Source organism: Hypanus sabinus, chromosome X2 (genome assembly GCF_030144855.1).
Source record: "Hypanus sabinus isolate sHypSab1 chromosome X2, sHypSab1.hap1, whole genome shotgun sequence".
NCBI classification, from domain to species: Eukaryota; Metazoa; Chordata; class Chondrichthyes; order Myliobatiformes; family Dasyatidae; genus Hypanus; species Hypanus sabinus.
Window position 1 is genome coordinate 14,410,206 of NC_082739.1, and position 16,099 is coordinate 14,426,304.

Below are 16,099 nucleotides of genomic sequence, written 5' to 3' on the forward strand. Positions count from 1 at the left end.
TAAAGGAGGGTGGTGACACAGACCGCTTGGTATACAGCGACCTTTGTAGAGGGACGAAGGCCCCTGTTCTGAAAGACTCTATGCCGAAGTCTCCTAAAGGCAGCTGATGTCTGTTTAATGCGGCTCTGGATGTCGTCGTCAATGCCGCTATCCTCAGAGAGAATGCTCCCCAGATATTTGAAAGATGGCACTACAGACAGCTTTTCATCACCAACAGTGAAGGCAGGTAGGGTGGGTGGGATTCTGGTACTCCATTGGCAAACCACTTCTGTCTTGGTGGTATTGACGGTCAGCCCCATCCTGCTGTACGCTCTCACTGCCACAGTGAGGACAATCTGAAGATCCTCCGGAGTGTGGGCCAAAGAGCACAGTCGTCTGCGTACTGCAGCTTCATGACCTGCTTACTAATGAGTTTGGTAGTTGCGTGGAGCCTCCTGATGTCAAAAAGGTTGCCATCTAATCTGATGTCCACTGCCGCACCGCTGCTATCTTCAATCTCATTGTGGAGAAGCTTGGTAACACACAGAGGAAGATGTTAAAGAGCACTGGTGCTAGCACACACCCCTGCCTCACCCCTGTGCGTACAAGGAAGGGCTCGGACTCTTGTCCTCCTATGGTCACCCGAGCAGTCATCCCATCATGGAACTGGTGGAGGATGTTAACAAATTTATTGGGACAGCCAAATCTGAGGAGGACATCCCATAAGAGCTCTCTTTGCACGGTTTTGAATGCTTTGGAGAGGTCGACAAAGGCCATAAACAGGTCCTGATGTTGCTCCCGGCACTTTTCCTGAAGCTGCCGGGCTGTGAAGATCATGTCAGTCGTGCTCCTGTTCTTCCTAAACCCACACTGCGATTCGGGCAGCATTGACTCAGTGATGCTGCCGATGAGCCTCTGAAGCATCACCTTAGCCAGGACCTTTCCAGCAACAGAAAGGAGTGATATACCCCTACTATTGCCGCAGATGGCCTTGTCACCCTTGTACTTATAAATGACAATGATGTTTGCATTTCTCCATTGCTGTGGGATGTTCTTGTCAGTCCAGGCCTTGGTGATGTACTGGTAGAGGATGCACATACACATGTACCCTCTGTTCTTCAGTAACTCAACAGGGATATTGTCAGTGTCAGGGGACTTGTTGTTCTTGAGGGAATGGACAGCTGATAGAACCTCCTGGAAGGTTAGTGGTAGACTGAGGTCGTGGATACGAGGAAGTTCAGGCAGTTCATCCAGGATGGTGGGGTCTGCGTCAGAATCCTGATGAAGCAGGGTGTTAAAATGCTCAGCCCACCTCAGCAGAATGGTATTCTGATTCTTCAGAAGTGTTAGACTATCTGCTGTTTTCAGGGGAGTAACGCATCGATTTAGTGGGCTGTAGATGGTTTTGACAGCACTGTAAAAATTATGCATGTCATTATTATCAGCAAAGGACTGGATTTCATGTGCCTTTTCAGTCCACCACTCATTTTGCATGGCCCGTATTGCCTTTTGCACTTTCCTCTGAGCTGTCTGATGCTGGTGGATGAAGGATTATCTAAAGTTACCCAGTATGCTTTGTGCATGTCCTTAAGCAAGTTGTGGATGGTGTCTGAGTTATCACCAAACCAGTCTAGGTGGTTCCTGCTCTTTTGGCCGATGGATTGGGCTGCTGCCTCATAGAGCGCAGAGCTGATACAGGTCCACTGTTGTTCCGTGGTATTTTCTGAACTCAGACAAGGTTCCAGCTCCCTTCGTTTCTCAGCTAGGATGCGTTGAAACTCACTTTTTGCTTCTGTGTTTCTCAGGCTGTTACAATTTAGCTGCTTTTTATTGGGCTTTTGCAGCCGCAAGGGGGGGGGATGCACTTTCAGATGGAGCTTGGCCACACTCATATGATGGTCAGTCCAGCACACTGCACCTCTCGTGTCATGGGTGATGAGAACATCCTTGATGTCACTATGTCTCATAATGATGAAGTCGATCATGTGCCAATGTTTAGAGCGAGGGTACATCCACGAGGTCTTATATTTTGCCTTCTGCTGGGTGTTGGTTATGGTAAGGTTATGCTCCAAAGAGTAAGTAGCCTCACGCTATTTGCATTCACCTAGCCAATACCATGCCTACTTAGCACTCCACTCCTTATCCTGTTGTTCTGTCCCACCCTAGCGTTGAAGTCCCCAAGCGGCAGGATCTTATCATTCTTAGGGATCCGGCAAAGAGCGTCATCTAATGTCTGATAAAAGCATTCCTTGGCCTCATTCTCAGATGGCAAAGTTGGTGCATAGGCACTGAGAAGTGTGGCATAACGTTTCTTTGCCGGGGGATGCGGAGGGTCATTAGTCTTTCACTAATGCCAACAGGTGTTTCTGTGAGACTTGGTAGAAAGGTATTCTTGATGGCCAATCCTACTCTGTGGAGATGTTGTCCACCTGGGGCGAGACCTTTCTAGCAGAAAGTGTAACCCATCCCTTCCTCTGTTAAAGAGCCTTCATCCAGGAGCCTGGTCTCACTCAGGGCAGCAATGTCAATGTTGTAGCGCCTCAGCTCGGCAGCGATCAAGGTTGCTCTCCGCTGAGGTCTGTCAGAGATGCCATATGAGTCCAGGAGAGTCCTTACATTCCATGCTGTCAGTTTAAGTTGTATTGTTTCTTATTTCGACCGCAGTAGTGGAATAGTCTGATAGGCCCATAAACCTATCCAGGTGAGTGATTGAATGGGCAATTTTTAGGCCACCTTTTCTAGGTCCTTCCCCAATTGGGGTGAGAGGTGCGGTCCCTAAATAGGGCTGCTCAGTCGCACAGGGGTCTGCCGAAAACAGCTGCCACCCAGTCCCAGCTGCTAGTGACCAAATACCCTGTGCCGCTGCCGTGCAGGGTTCTGACTAGGAGCTCCTAGTCTATTTGTACCTGCTCCTGTTGCCAGACGCCCCATTGCCGTCAGACGTCAACCAAATGTAAGGTCCAGGTATTGTTCACCATTGTCAGAGGTGGAGAACTGCGCAAGGAAAATATATTTTTTTAATCAAAAGATACTTTATTCAAAAATAAAATTATATACAATAAACTGTTCAATGACTCTCAGTCCTTTACAAATGTTTTCATTACAGTCTTTACATTCCCACACTTTAGCCACCCTTGTGGCACTCTGTTACTTCATATTTACATACACTTGTTCAGGGGTTACACCCCGCCCCACCTACCCCTCAACTCCCACGGGAGAAGATCCCTAGACTGTGGTCCTTCCCCACCTGGCCCTTGCGGTGGCTGCACCGAGTTTGAGTGCGTCCCTCAGCACGTACTCCTGCAGCTGAGAATGTGCCAGTCGGCAGCATTCTCCCACGGACATCTCCGTGTGCTGGTAGACCATCAAGTTTCAGGCCGACCAAAGAGCGTCTTTGACCGAGTTGAGGATCTGCCAGCAGCACCGGATGTTGGTCTCCGTGTGCATCCCCGGGAACAGCCCATAGATCAGAGAGTCTTCTGTTATGCAGCTGCTGGGGATGAACCTCGACACTGTCCCTTCCATCCTCCTTCACACCTTCTCTGTGAACCCACAGTGTGCAAAGAGGTGGGTCACCGACTCCTCCTCACTGCAGTCCTCCCGTGGGCAGCGGGGTGTGGAAATGACGTCCTGGGCGTACAGGAGGGATTAGTCTGGGAGGCCCCCTCTCACCGCCAGCCAGGCGAGGTCTTGGTGCCTGTTGGTGAGGTCTGGCGATGGGGCATTTTGCCAGATGAACTGGACGGTCTGCTCAGGGAACCACCCCACTGTTGACCTGAAAGAACTTCTTTACGAAGGCCAGGTATGGCGGCAACAACCAGCTGATGGGGTGATGCGCAGTAAAGGGGCCAGACCCATCCTTCATAGCCAGGGCGACAGGTAGAACCTAGGCACATAGTAGTACTTGGTGCCCACGTACCTGGGATCTACGCACAACCTGATGCAGCCACACATGAAGCTAGCCATCAGGGTGAGGGCGACATTGGGGACATTGTCCAGGAACTTGTGCATAGTGGTCCGTCTGACCTACTCCATCTTAGATCTCCAGACGAATCTGAAGACAGCTCGGGTGATTTCCAAGCTGAAGGAGCAGGGGACTGGCCACATCTGGACCAAGTACAGCAGCCCTGAGAGCACCTCACACCTGATGACCAGGTTCTTGCCCGTTATCGATAGGGAGTGCCCTCCCCACAGTCCCAGTTTCTTTTTGACCTTGGCAGTCTGCTCCTGCCAGTTCCTGTTGCACACCTCGGCCCCTCCAAACCAGATCCCCAACACTTTCACGTGATCAGACCTGATGGTGAAGAGGACGCTGGATCAGCCAGTTGCCAAAGAGCATGGCTTTGCTCTTCGTGCAGTTGGCCCTGGCCCCCGACGCCTGCTCGAACTGTTCACAGATGCTGATCAGCCTGCGAACTGACCTCGGATCAGAGCAGAAGACGGTGGCGTCGTCCATGCACAGGGAGGTTTTGACTTGGGTCCCTCCGCTGCCTGGCAGCGTCACCCCTCTTATGCCCCCATCCCTCCTGATGGCTTCGGCAAAGGGTTCTGTGCAGCAGACGAACAAGACGGGAGAGAGGGCAGCCCTGCCTGACTCCAGGCCTGATGGGGAAGCTGTCTGTTTCCCACCCGTTGACCTGGACTGCGCTACAGATGCCCGTGTAGAGCAGTTTGATCCAATTCCGGATTTTCTCCCCAAATCCCATTTTGGAGAGTACATCCACCATGTACGTGTGCGATATCCTGTCAAAGGCTTTCTCCTGGTCCAAGCTGATCAGGCAGGCGTCCACCCCCCTGTCCTGCACGTAGGCGATGGCGTCCCTCAGCAGTGCGAGGCTGTCTGAGATCTTCCTGCCCGGTACAGCACAGGTTTGGTCCAGATGGATCACCTGCTCCAGTGCAGACTTGACCCTGTTGGCGATAGCCTTGGACAGGATCTTGTAGTCCACATTCAGGAGTGAGATGGGCCTCCAATTACTAATGTCCTCCCTTTCCCCCTTCTGCTTGTACAAAGTAGATAAGGGTGATGATGGCCTTCCTCATGGATTCTGACATGCTGCCTGCCAGGAGCGTAGCGTTGTACACTTCCAGCAGGTCGGGGCCCATCCGGTTCCACAGAGCCGAATACAACTCGACCTGTGTGATAGATGACAGGAAGTTGTGGGAGGCTGTGGAGTCTGTGGCCTTTTCTCTGTACAGACCGGCATAGAAGGACCTGCAGATCCTCAGTATGTCTGTCTGCGAGGACACGACTGAGCCGTCCTCTTCTATAAGGTTGTGGATCACAGAGCTCCCCCTGTGCACCTTTTGGAAGAAGAATCATGAGCACATCTCGTCCTGCTCCACGGTTTGGACCCTTGATCGGAAGATGATCTTGGAGGATTCAGCGGCAAAGTGCTGGGCTTGCTGGCCCTTCACCTCCCGCAGTTCCTCCCTAAGGAAGATATTAAAGTGCCACAGGGGGTGTGCCATCCCCAGTAGCACTATCTTCACCATGTTGAGTTAAATCCTGGTGGCAAGGGTAATCCCAGGACAACTGGTCCCACATGTTAGTTGCAGGAGGCTGCCGGATCCTTGGTCTGTTAAGGCCTGCCTATTGCGCGCCGCCAGCGCATTGCTTTTCTGTCAGGGTGTGCTCCCTTAGCCTTGATTCGACAGACTTGTCACAAGGCAGTGGGGCTATTTACCCACAGCTGGGACAGTGGTTGACGGGCACCAGGGCATGTCCACACAGTGGTGGGCCTGCACGCCACGTCTCTGGGGCCCACTGCCGCTCCGAGATCCCCTGTAGTTTAGCCTGGGACCGTGAGATACCCAGTTTCTGTGTGTGGCCCCGAGGAGGCACTACAGGTGTCTTGGTGGTGGAGAGGCTCTGTACTGGCAGGAGGAGGCTTACACACTCGGCTCCTCTTTTCACCCTCTGTTGAAAAGGCTAGCCAGCGGCAAGATCTGTAAGCAGAGAGCACTATGCGGTATGCAACGTGCACTAAGGACAAGAACTACTACACTGCTGCACTAGACGTTTCACACACTCCCTGTGAGCAAATACTGCCACCCACTCACAGTAATATATATATTTTAATTAATACATATAATTAACTAATAAAATACAGAATAGTTTACTAGTGTGCAATATTGTGCAATAATGTATGAAATAATAAAACAGGGACTATTGTACTATGGTGTGTGTTCTCCTGTTGCACAGAGATGAACTGTTGTATATGCTTATTGCATTACGTGGGAAAGATTTTCTGTAATGATTCTTGTAACATTGGAGCTGAATGAGTCTGTTTGAAAGCGTTCTCTGCTGCTTATTCAGTAGGTCATGGAGAGGATGTGCCTGTTTGTCCATAATGGATAACAGTTTGTTTAGTGACCTCCTCTCCACCACTAACTCAAGAGTCCGGTTTGTAGCCAAGGACGGATCCAGCCTTTCTGATGAGTTTATTTAGTCTTTTTGCATCACCAGCACTGATGCTGCACCCTCTACATAAAGCTGCAAAGAAGGCTGACTCGCTACAACAGACTGGTAAAAGATGTCCAGAATCCTGTTGCACACATTGAAGGATCTCAGCTTCCTTAAAAATAATAGTCTGCTCATCCCCTTCTTGTAAACAGCCTTGGTGTTGGTTTTCCAGTCAAGTCTGTTGTTGAGGCGAACACCCAAGTATTTGTACTCCTCCACCACCGCAACTACTCTTGAGAATGTATACAGGACTCGTACCAGTCCTCTTCCTCCTGAAATCAATCACCATCTCCCTGGTTTTAGCCACGTTCAGGAACAAGTGATTCCTCCCTCATCACTCCACAAATTTGTCCACCAGTCCTCGGTACTCTGACTCCTGCCCGTCTCTGATGGTCCCAACCACCATAGAGTCATCAGAGAACTTCTGCAAGTGGCAAGACTCATATTTGTACTGAAAGTCTGAGGGTGTACAGTGTGAAAAGAAACGGAGACAGGACAGTCCCTTGTGGAGCTCCAGTGCCACTCACCACCATCTCAGACAGAACTATCCAGCTGTACAAGCTGGAGTCTATCTGTCAGGTAGTCAGTAATCCACAAAATAACACACAAAACATTATACTTGTTCATTTATTTATTGAGAAAAATTATCCAACGTTACATGTATTTGTTGGAAAAAGTATGTGAATCTTTAGGATAATGCCTTTTGTAAAAGCTACATGGAGCCAGGTGTTCCAGTCAATGAGCTGAGATTGGAAGCGTGGGTTGTAGAGGTACTCTGCTCTATTAAGAAAGAAAGACACACAAAGTCAGGTTACTGACAGAGCCTGCTCTTCTCCAGAAAGATTTGTTTATATGCACCATGTCTCGAACAAAACAACTTTCAGAAGAGCTTGGAAGAAGAATTGTAGAGGTTCATGAAGCTGGAAAAGGCTGCAAAAGTATTTCTAAAGACCTGAGTATTCATCAGTCCACAGTAAGAGAAATTGTCTACATAAGGAGGAAACTCAGTACTGTTGCTACTCTCCCTAGGAGTGGGGATCCTGCGAAGATCACACCAAGAGCACAATGTGCAATGCTGAAGAAGGTGAAAAAGAACCCAAGGGTAACAGTAAAAGGCCTACAGAAATCTCTTGAACTTGCTAAAGTCTCTGTTCATGTGTCTACTCTAAGAAGAACACTGACCAAGAATGATGTTCATGGAAGGACACCACGGAGGAAACCACTGCTCTCCAGAAAAAGAACATTGCTGCACATGTCAAGTTTGCAAAAGATCACCTGGATATTCTGCTTTTCTGGGACAGTGTTCTGTGGTCAGATGAGGCAAAAGTTGAACTTTTTGGCAGAAGTGCACACTGCTATGTTTAGAGGAAAAAGGGCACTGCACACCAACACCAAAACCTCATCCCAACTGTGAAGCATGGTGGAAGGAGCATCACGGTTTGAGGCTGCTTTGCTGTCTCAGGGCCCGGACAGCTTGCAATCGTTGAGGGAACAATGAATTCAAAATCATATCCAGACATTTTACAGGAAAATGTCAAGGTAGCAGTCTGTCACCTGAAGCTTAATAGTTGGATAAGGCAACAAGACAATGATCTGAAAGACGAGTAAATCAACAACAATGGTTTAAAAAGAAGAAAAACAATGTGTTTTGGAATGGCAGTGTCAAAGTCCTGACCTTAATCCTATAGAAATGTTGTGGAAAGACTTGAAGCAAGCAGGTCATGCAAGGAAACACACCAACATCCCAGAGTTGAAGCAGTTTTATAAGGAGGAATGGCCTAAAATTCCTCTAAGACAATGTGTAGGACTGATCAACAGTCACCAGAAATGTTTGGTTGAAGTGTTGCTGTACAAGGGGGTCATACAAGTTACTGAAAGATTCACACACTTTTTCCAAGTACATGTCATATTGGATCATTTTTCTCAATAAACAAAAGAACAAGTTTTTTTTGTGTTATTTATTTATTTGGGTGCTCTTTATTTGGTTTTAGGACTTGCATGAAGATCTGATCATATTTTAGGTCATAATTATGCAGAAATAGAGAAAATTGTGCAGGGTTCACAAGCTTTCTAGCACCACTGCAACTACACTTCAGACGTAGTTAATTGTCCCTTAAAAATAAATAAAGAAAACTGAGGTATTCCGAATGGCCCTGTATAAATGTTTTCTTTTGACTTTGAGACAGTCATAGTTCAGCCATTGTGTTCTTCTGATCATTGGTTTTGGGAAGTTATTTATTGCCCCAGAATTTCCAGAGGTAGTGAGTGATTCGGTGAGTGAAGATGCTCCAGCAAGAGCAATTTGAACAAATAGTCTGCAGCAATCTCATTTGCAAGATCCTGCACAACATTAGTGACTTCAATTGCAAGTTCCACAGAAATGTTTGAATAACAATTAGTTACACCATCCCTCCAGACTGAAGAGATTTTCAAAACTGTTAGACAGCCTGATAGTCACAATCAAATTCTCTGTTTTTTATTTTTTAAAAATCTACATTTAAAATTTGCGTAGTTTGTGAAAACAAACTAAAAATTAAAGTATGTTAATCTAAATCAATTGTACATGGCCTGAGCCTTGCCTACCAGACTTTCTTCTCCATTAAAATGAGAACAGTTGCTGAATCTGATGTTTTCCCTCAGGAAGTTCAGGGCTTCCGCAGAAGTGTGCACATGTTGAACTTCCGTGCAGCTGCTGATGGCTTTCATTCCAAATGCTGGAATTCTAGCTTCCTTGAATTTCCTAGTAGTTGGCTGGAAAATGTATCCATTGATCCCAGTATAGTTTACAGCTTTTGATTGAATTACATTAATTTAAATTTACTGAATTATATTTTTCAGTGTTTTTGGCTGGTTCAGTGACCTTGTGGTTGAGGGATCACCTGTTTTTTATTGTTGCTTAGAGTCCAAGTAATTGTCAGTGCAACTCAGTCTGGAGCCCTTGAACACAAACATTTTGGATGTAATTCTCAAGCAGTTCTGAGACATTAAACTTGATGTTCCACGTTTTCTCTTCTGAGGATATTAAAGCTTCAACACTATTTCAAGGATGTGAATGGGACTTATTCTCACTTTTTGAAATAAAACAGGTTTATTTGCATGACTTTAATGAGTGTTAGTAATAACATATTGCCGTCCCTACTCAGGATGTACTCTAGACCTTGCGATACCTCATTGCTGTTTGTTGGTTCCTGCTATTACCAAATTGTCTGCCTTGTTTCCCTGATGACAGCATTCCTAATGTTGGCTTGCTATGCCTTTGCATTTCAGTGATTCTATGGTTCTGAATTGAAAATGCACTTCAAAAAGTGATTGATTAACAGAGGCCCATTTGGCTGTGAAAGGTGCTTATTAGATGCTGTATTTTTATAGATTCTTGTTTCTTTCTGCAGTCTATGATAAGCAGCCCGTCTCCCCCATGTGATGGTCTATTTCACCGAGACTCTCTGAACAGCAGCCCCAAGATCTTCCCAAAAGATGCTGGCAGTTTTTGTGAGAGTATGGAAGTCGATGAGAGCCAGGACTGGGTATGGTTTATCTCTGACCATTGGAAGGCATTTTCCGTTGTTCTCCAGGAAGGCGCAAGTTCTTCCTGACCTTTCTGTCAATTGCAGTAAACAATTATTTTTGAACTGCATTTGAATTCGTGTTTACTGTTCAGCTGTAAATTTTCTAAGCAAACTTTGTCCGCAAGTCCACAGAGGTACTGAGCATATTGTTTTTGTTATGTGACGTGAAGGGTACTGCAAGAATGTGTGCTGTCAGGAAGTGTTAACGTTGTAGATGAAGTTTTAAAGGTGACACCCAACTTGTTCAGAAGAGAATAGTCCTCCACCAGCCAGGGCAGCTGTAGCCTTAACCCATCCCAGGGCAATGTCCTCCCCTAAGCAAGGGAACACAAGGAAAGTCTGATGGAAGGAAGCTGGAGTTACAAAAAGTGCAGGGGCTGGTGTCAGTGTAAAGTATTTAACTGTAGTTTTTGTAATTTTGATCTTTTCTTCTTTCCATCTGAAGGATTCACTGTCCTCAGGGGTCACTCCCCCACGAGTTCCAGTACCAATAATTGGTGCTGAAGATGATGATTTTGATACAGAGGCTGAGCAAGTAAGTGCGGCTTTTTGAAGTTAGTTTGGTTGCAGGTAGTGTGAACCTCCTTGGATCTTAACCTCCGTCTGCTCACTTTACAGATTGACGTTCAGTGCAGCTGTTTCCAAACCATCGACCTTGTGAAATCCAGGCCGGCACATTTGGTTGCATTTCTACATCATGTCGTGTCACAGTTTGAGGCAGCTCCATTGGTAAGGACCATGGAACAGAGTGAGGGGGTAAAGTCTGGGTAGTGTTAGTGATAAGGATTGGGGGCTGGTGGTGAAAATTGGTACTGGAGTTCATATAGGGGTAGTATTGGTGTTTGGCAAGGGTGATATTTTTAGTATTATTGTTGGCAGTGATGTAAAGGACTGTTTCTGTCCAGTTAATGGGCAAGAAATGATTATGCTGGTAGTTGTTGTTAATAAATGGCAATTTATTGTTTTCTACCCAGCTCTGTTACCTCTATGCTGATCTCTACAATCACACAAACTCTAAGGATCATCGACGGATGTTTCTAGAGTTTTGCCATCTTTTCTTGGAGAAGGGATCGGTGAGTCTCTCATTTGCAGCTGCATTTTCTGTATCTGAATTACCGAGATTTCTGACACGGGTTATGTGCTGTCTGGAACAACCTGAATATTCCTGTTTGTATTCTAGTGTAGTTCACAGTTACAATTTTATATTTAACCGGTCCTTCTATAATCGAAAGGACAAGTAGCATTCTTCCTGACACTTTCTTTGTAAGTATATAACCCAAGTGCAACTCTATATATGGCACTTTGGAATAAATATTGCTTCAGGAGGTATGTCTGCAGTTTCGTGGCTTTTGTTCACTACCCATATAGATAGATATTTTCCAATATTCTGCGTAGAGACCAATTTTAAATCAAATTGTTCTGAGGCTGATAGCTTCACATCCTGGAATTATGGTTGCTTGGTGAAATTGATTTCTAACTGGAAATTCCTCTGGTGGGGAAAAATAGAAGTAATCTGGAGTGAGCACATGACTGGTTGTTGTTACCTCATGAATATAATGAAAATTGGAACCCACCTTGTTTGCAATCTTGTTGGCTCCTTTTCTCCTTTAGCTATTGTGCCTGGTCTCATAAACAACTGGGGTAAAGATTCCTTAGCCTTGAGAATCTATAGAAACCCAGAATTTCCAATCTCTGCTTATTTGTTATTCCAGTTGCTTTGAGTTTTTCACACAATCAGAGGCACTGTGCGTTCACCAGACTAGAGAAATGGGCTTTGCATTATGATTCTGAGAGGAGAAAGATGTGACCCTATTGAGAAGGGGAGCAATAATACCAATTTTTTTTGTTCTGTTGTTTTTTAAATTCCAGATCTAAATGTGTATGAAATAATGAACAGTGGGTACTGCATTGGTTTGATATCCACTGCTGTGGATACAAAGGAATGTATGTTTGTGAACAATTAATGATTTGAGCTTCAATGTTGTTTGCATCTTGCTTTTTATGCTACTTGGCTCGCTAGCACTTTACATTTATTCATTTCATTTCTGTTCTGTTCCAGAATCTCAGAGTTCAGGTTCCAGAATGGATCAGTGTAGAACTAGGTAAGTCCCCAAACCCAATGCATTTCACTTATACAACCTATGTAATCTCTCCATGGTGCTGAGGCTATGAAGACTGCCCGCTGCTGGGCCCCATGCCCACTAAAATGATAAGTGAGGCTTTGGGTGTGTTCTGGGCTGCTCCGATTTTGGATTGGGGGGACTCAATTTTGGTTCGGAATGCTGTGTTCACTTCAATTGTTGCCGTGATTTGTGTTTTCTTTTCTTGTGCATCAGGTGTTGGTTTTTTATTTTTTTATTCTTTTTTTAGTTAATGGGGATCTTTTGGATTTCTTGCTTTGTGGCTACCTGTGAGCAAGCAGATCTCAAAGTTGTATAATTTATACATTCTTTGATAACAAATGTAGTTGATTCTTGAATCTGTACTTGAGAATCCAGGTACAGTCACCTCTTTGAATGCTAGAACATGGAAAGAATGAGAATAGCATTTATTGACACAAAAAGTAGCAATCCAGATTCTCCAACTCTAAATTGAGGTTCCTTTATTTTTGGGTATTGTTGCTCATTGATATTCGGTACAACATGGCACCCACACTACAAGTTACTCTGTAGCAACTTGCCAGATTTCTTCAGCAGCACCTCCCAAGCCTGTGATTTCCAACATTCGAGAGAACGTGGTCTTCAGGTGTACGAAGATGTCACTACCTGCAAATTACAAATGATTCCGAACTGGAGATGCATTAATTCTTTGTTTGCCACTGTATCAGAGTCATAAACAACCAACCAACCAGTAGTATGTAATCTGCATCACACGGACCAATACAGCTGTCAAAAGGCCATTAAATTGTTTTTAAATGACTGAGATAGTCCGATGTGTGTGAAAGACGTACAGTCTTAAATAATTACAAAAAAAATCTAAAAGCATTCAAAGGGGCTGCAAGTTAATTAAAAATAAAATTTAACAAAATAATCAATTGCAGGCATAAAGCTGAGGGGCAGGTGTGGGTGCCTCTGTCACCTCCCTCCAGCATATTTGTGCTTCATTACAAGACAGTGGCATCAGATTCCACTGTACCAGGAGTGTAAGTGAGGGATCAGTTTCTCTGCAAGGCAGACATTTCTAGCACTTCTACAGGAAGTTATTAACCAGAGGTAAATGCAGTTTGTTTCTAGTAATGTGGAGCTTGCAGCTTGAATTAAATGTTGTTGAATGAACGGTAAATGCGTCAGCATAATTGTCTTGTTATCTTTGTTCAATCATTTCAGAGCGTAGAAAAGGAGATATGTCTGAGGAAGTGCAACGTAGCTGTGTGCAGGGGATGCAGGACAGTGTCCTGCCTGATGTGCAGACACATCTGGAAGATTTCAGGTAAACAACTAGTCTGGCTGTCATTACTAACTACTGTAGGAGCCATTTTTCTTTTTTCTGACTATATTGTATTTCGTGGCACGTTGGTTATGGTAATGTGTCACGTGGGTTGGGGTGTGATAGAAGCAAATGAGTATAGTTGAGTATTCATGCTTTGTTTTAGTTGTTAGTTTAATTAGGGAGAGTGAGCCACAGCAAATGATTTTTGTTGTTGACTTTTTTTTTAAACTTTTATCGTTCTGCCAATAACAGAACAAACAGGATAAAAACAGACAGACATGGTCATCATGGGTGAAGTAAAATTCGTATCTCATAACAGAAACAATGAATAGCAAAATTGATTACATTGCTGTATCAAGGTTAACCAAACTCTTAGGTCCATAATTGTCCTTCAGAGTCTCAGGGGACTGTAAGATCCATAACTCTTAAGTCCATTCTGCAGGTTCTGTCATAAGAAGAAATAAAACAAAGTCATTTCAGGCTCAAATAAGATGTCCAATTTTCCCAATATCTTTCAAATTTTTTAGTGGCATGTTTCAGAGAGAAAGTCAATCGTTACATAACAAATTTCTTAAGCTATTTCTATCCATTCCAGGACTGTAGGAGACTCTTTGCTTAGCCACTTCCTGATACAGGTTTCCCCTGCTATTCGAAGGTAGAGTGTTCCTATGAAATGGTTCGTAAGCCGGAAAGTGAAGAAGCAATTACCATTTATTTATATGGGAAAAATTTGTGAGCATTCACAGACCCAAAAAATAACCTACCAAATCATGCCAAATAGCACAGAAAACCTAAAATAACAGTAACAAATAGTAAAAGCAGGAATGATCTGATAAATACACAGCCTATTTAAAGTAGGAATACTTTTCTGCAATCATTGCAGCAACTGTCCACCGCAGCAAAAATCTCACGCAAGCGGTCTCGGCGGAAGCACTCGGCGCGAGCGCTCATGGCAAAAACACTCAGTGCAGTCACTCTTGGCAGAAACAAGTGGTGCAAGCTCTCTCGGCAAAAGCGCTCTTTCCAATAACCTTTAAGCTATGAACCTGCCAAATCATACCAAATAACACACAAAAATACACAGCCTATGTAAAGTAGAAATAACGGCAGCCAAAATCTCACGCAAGCGCTCTCAGCAGAAAGACTCGGCGCAAGCCTTCTCAGCAGCACTTGCAGCAAAAACACTTGGCGCAAATGTTCTCGGCAGAAACACTCGGCGCAAATGCTCTTGGCAGAAACACGTGGCACAAGTGCTTTCGGCAGGACGTGCAGCAAAACACGGCACAAGCAGTCTTGGCAAAAACACGTGGCGCAAACGCTCTTGGCAGCGCTCGCAGCAAAACACGGCGCAAGCAGTCTTGGCAGAAACACTCGGTGCAAATGGTCTCGGCAGAAAGACTCGGCGCAAGCGCTCATGGCAAAAATGCTCGGCGCAAGCCTTCTCAGCAGCACTTGCAGCAAAAACACTTGGCGCAAATGTTCTCGGCAGAAACACTCGGCGCAAATGCTCTTGGCAGAAACACGTGGCACAAGTGCTTTCGGCAGGACGTGCAGCAAAACACGGCACAAGCAGTCTTGGCAAAAACACGTGGCGCAAACGCTCTTGGCAGCGCTCGCAGCAAAACACGGCGCAAGCAGTCTTGGCAGAAACACTCGGTGCAAATGGTCTCGGCAGAAAGACTCGGCGCAAGCGCTCATGGCAAAAATGCTCGGCGCAAGCCTTCTCAGCAGCACTTGCAGCAAAAACACTTGGCGCAAACGTTCTCGGCAGAAAGACGGCGCAAATGCTCTTGGCAGAAACACGTGGCACAAGTGCTTTCGGCAGGACGTGCAGCAAAACACGGCACAAGCAGTCTTGGCAAAAACACGTGGCGCAAACGCTCTTGGCAGCGCTCGCAGCAAAACACGGCGCAAGCAGTCTTGGCAGAAACACTCGGTGCAAATGGTCTCGGCAGAAAGACTCGGCGCAAGCGCTCATGGCAAAAATGCTCGGCGCAAGCCTTCTCAGCAGCACTTGCAGCAAAAACACTTGGCGCAAACGTTCTCGGCAGAAAGACGGCGCAAATGCTCTTGGCAGAAACACGTGGCGCAAGTGCTTTCAGCAGCGCTTACAGCAAAACACGGCGCAAGCAGTCTTGGCAGAAACACTCGGTGCAAACGTTGTCGGCAGAAAGACTCGGTGCAAGCGCTCACGGCAAAAATGCTCAGCGCAAGCGTTCTCAGCAGAAAGACTTGGCGCAAATGCTCTTGGCAGAAACACGTGGCGCAAGTGCTTTCGGCAGCGCTTACAGCAAAACACAGCGCAAGCAGTCTTGGCAGAAACACTCGGTGCAAACGTTGTCGGCAGAAAGACTCGGCGCAAGCGCTCATGGCAAAAACGCTCGGCGCAAGCGTTCTCGGCAGCACTTGTAGCAAAAACACTCAGTGCAAACGTTCTCGGCGCAAATGCTCTTGGCAGAAACACGTGGCGCAAGTGCTTTCGGCAGCACTCGCAGCAAAACACTCGGCGCAAATGCTCTTGGCAGAAACACGTGGCACAAGTGCTTTCTTGCTAACGGATGCACAAAATAAATCGACATAAAGCACAGATGCTCACAGACACGTGTTTAAGCAATGCTGGCTAGAATGCAGTTCCGGGGCAGGAGCTTGTCTGCTTGGG

The 16,099-nt window shown here is 45.8% G+C and overlaps 1 protein-coding gene across 7 annotated transcripts in view; it reads left to right on the forward strand.

Annotated features, from left to right (window-relative positions):
• LOC132385182 (rho guanine nucleotide exchange factor 12-like) overlaps positions 1-16,099 on the forward strand; it is a 136,758-nt gene that overhangs the window by 66,760 nt on the left and 53,899 nt on the right. For all 7 annotated transcript variants that reach the window (XM_059957046.1, XM_059957047.1, XM_059957049.1 and 4 more), the window contains 6 exons: positions 9,835-9,969; positions 10,457-10,546; positions 10,630-10,740; positions 10,986-11,084; positions 12,071-12,113; positions 13,338-13,440. In XM_059957046.1, the coding sequence (XP_059813029.1) occupies positions 9,835-9,969; positions 10,457-10,546; positions 10,630-10,740; positions 10,986-11,084; positions 12,071-12,113; positions 13,338-13,440 (581 nt within the window). The remainder of the gene's footprint in view (positions 1-9,834; positions 9,970-10,456; positions 10,547-10,629; positions 10,741-10,985; positions 11,085-12,070; positions 12,114-13,337; positions 13,441-16,099) is intronic.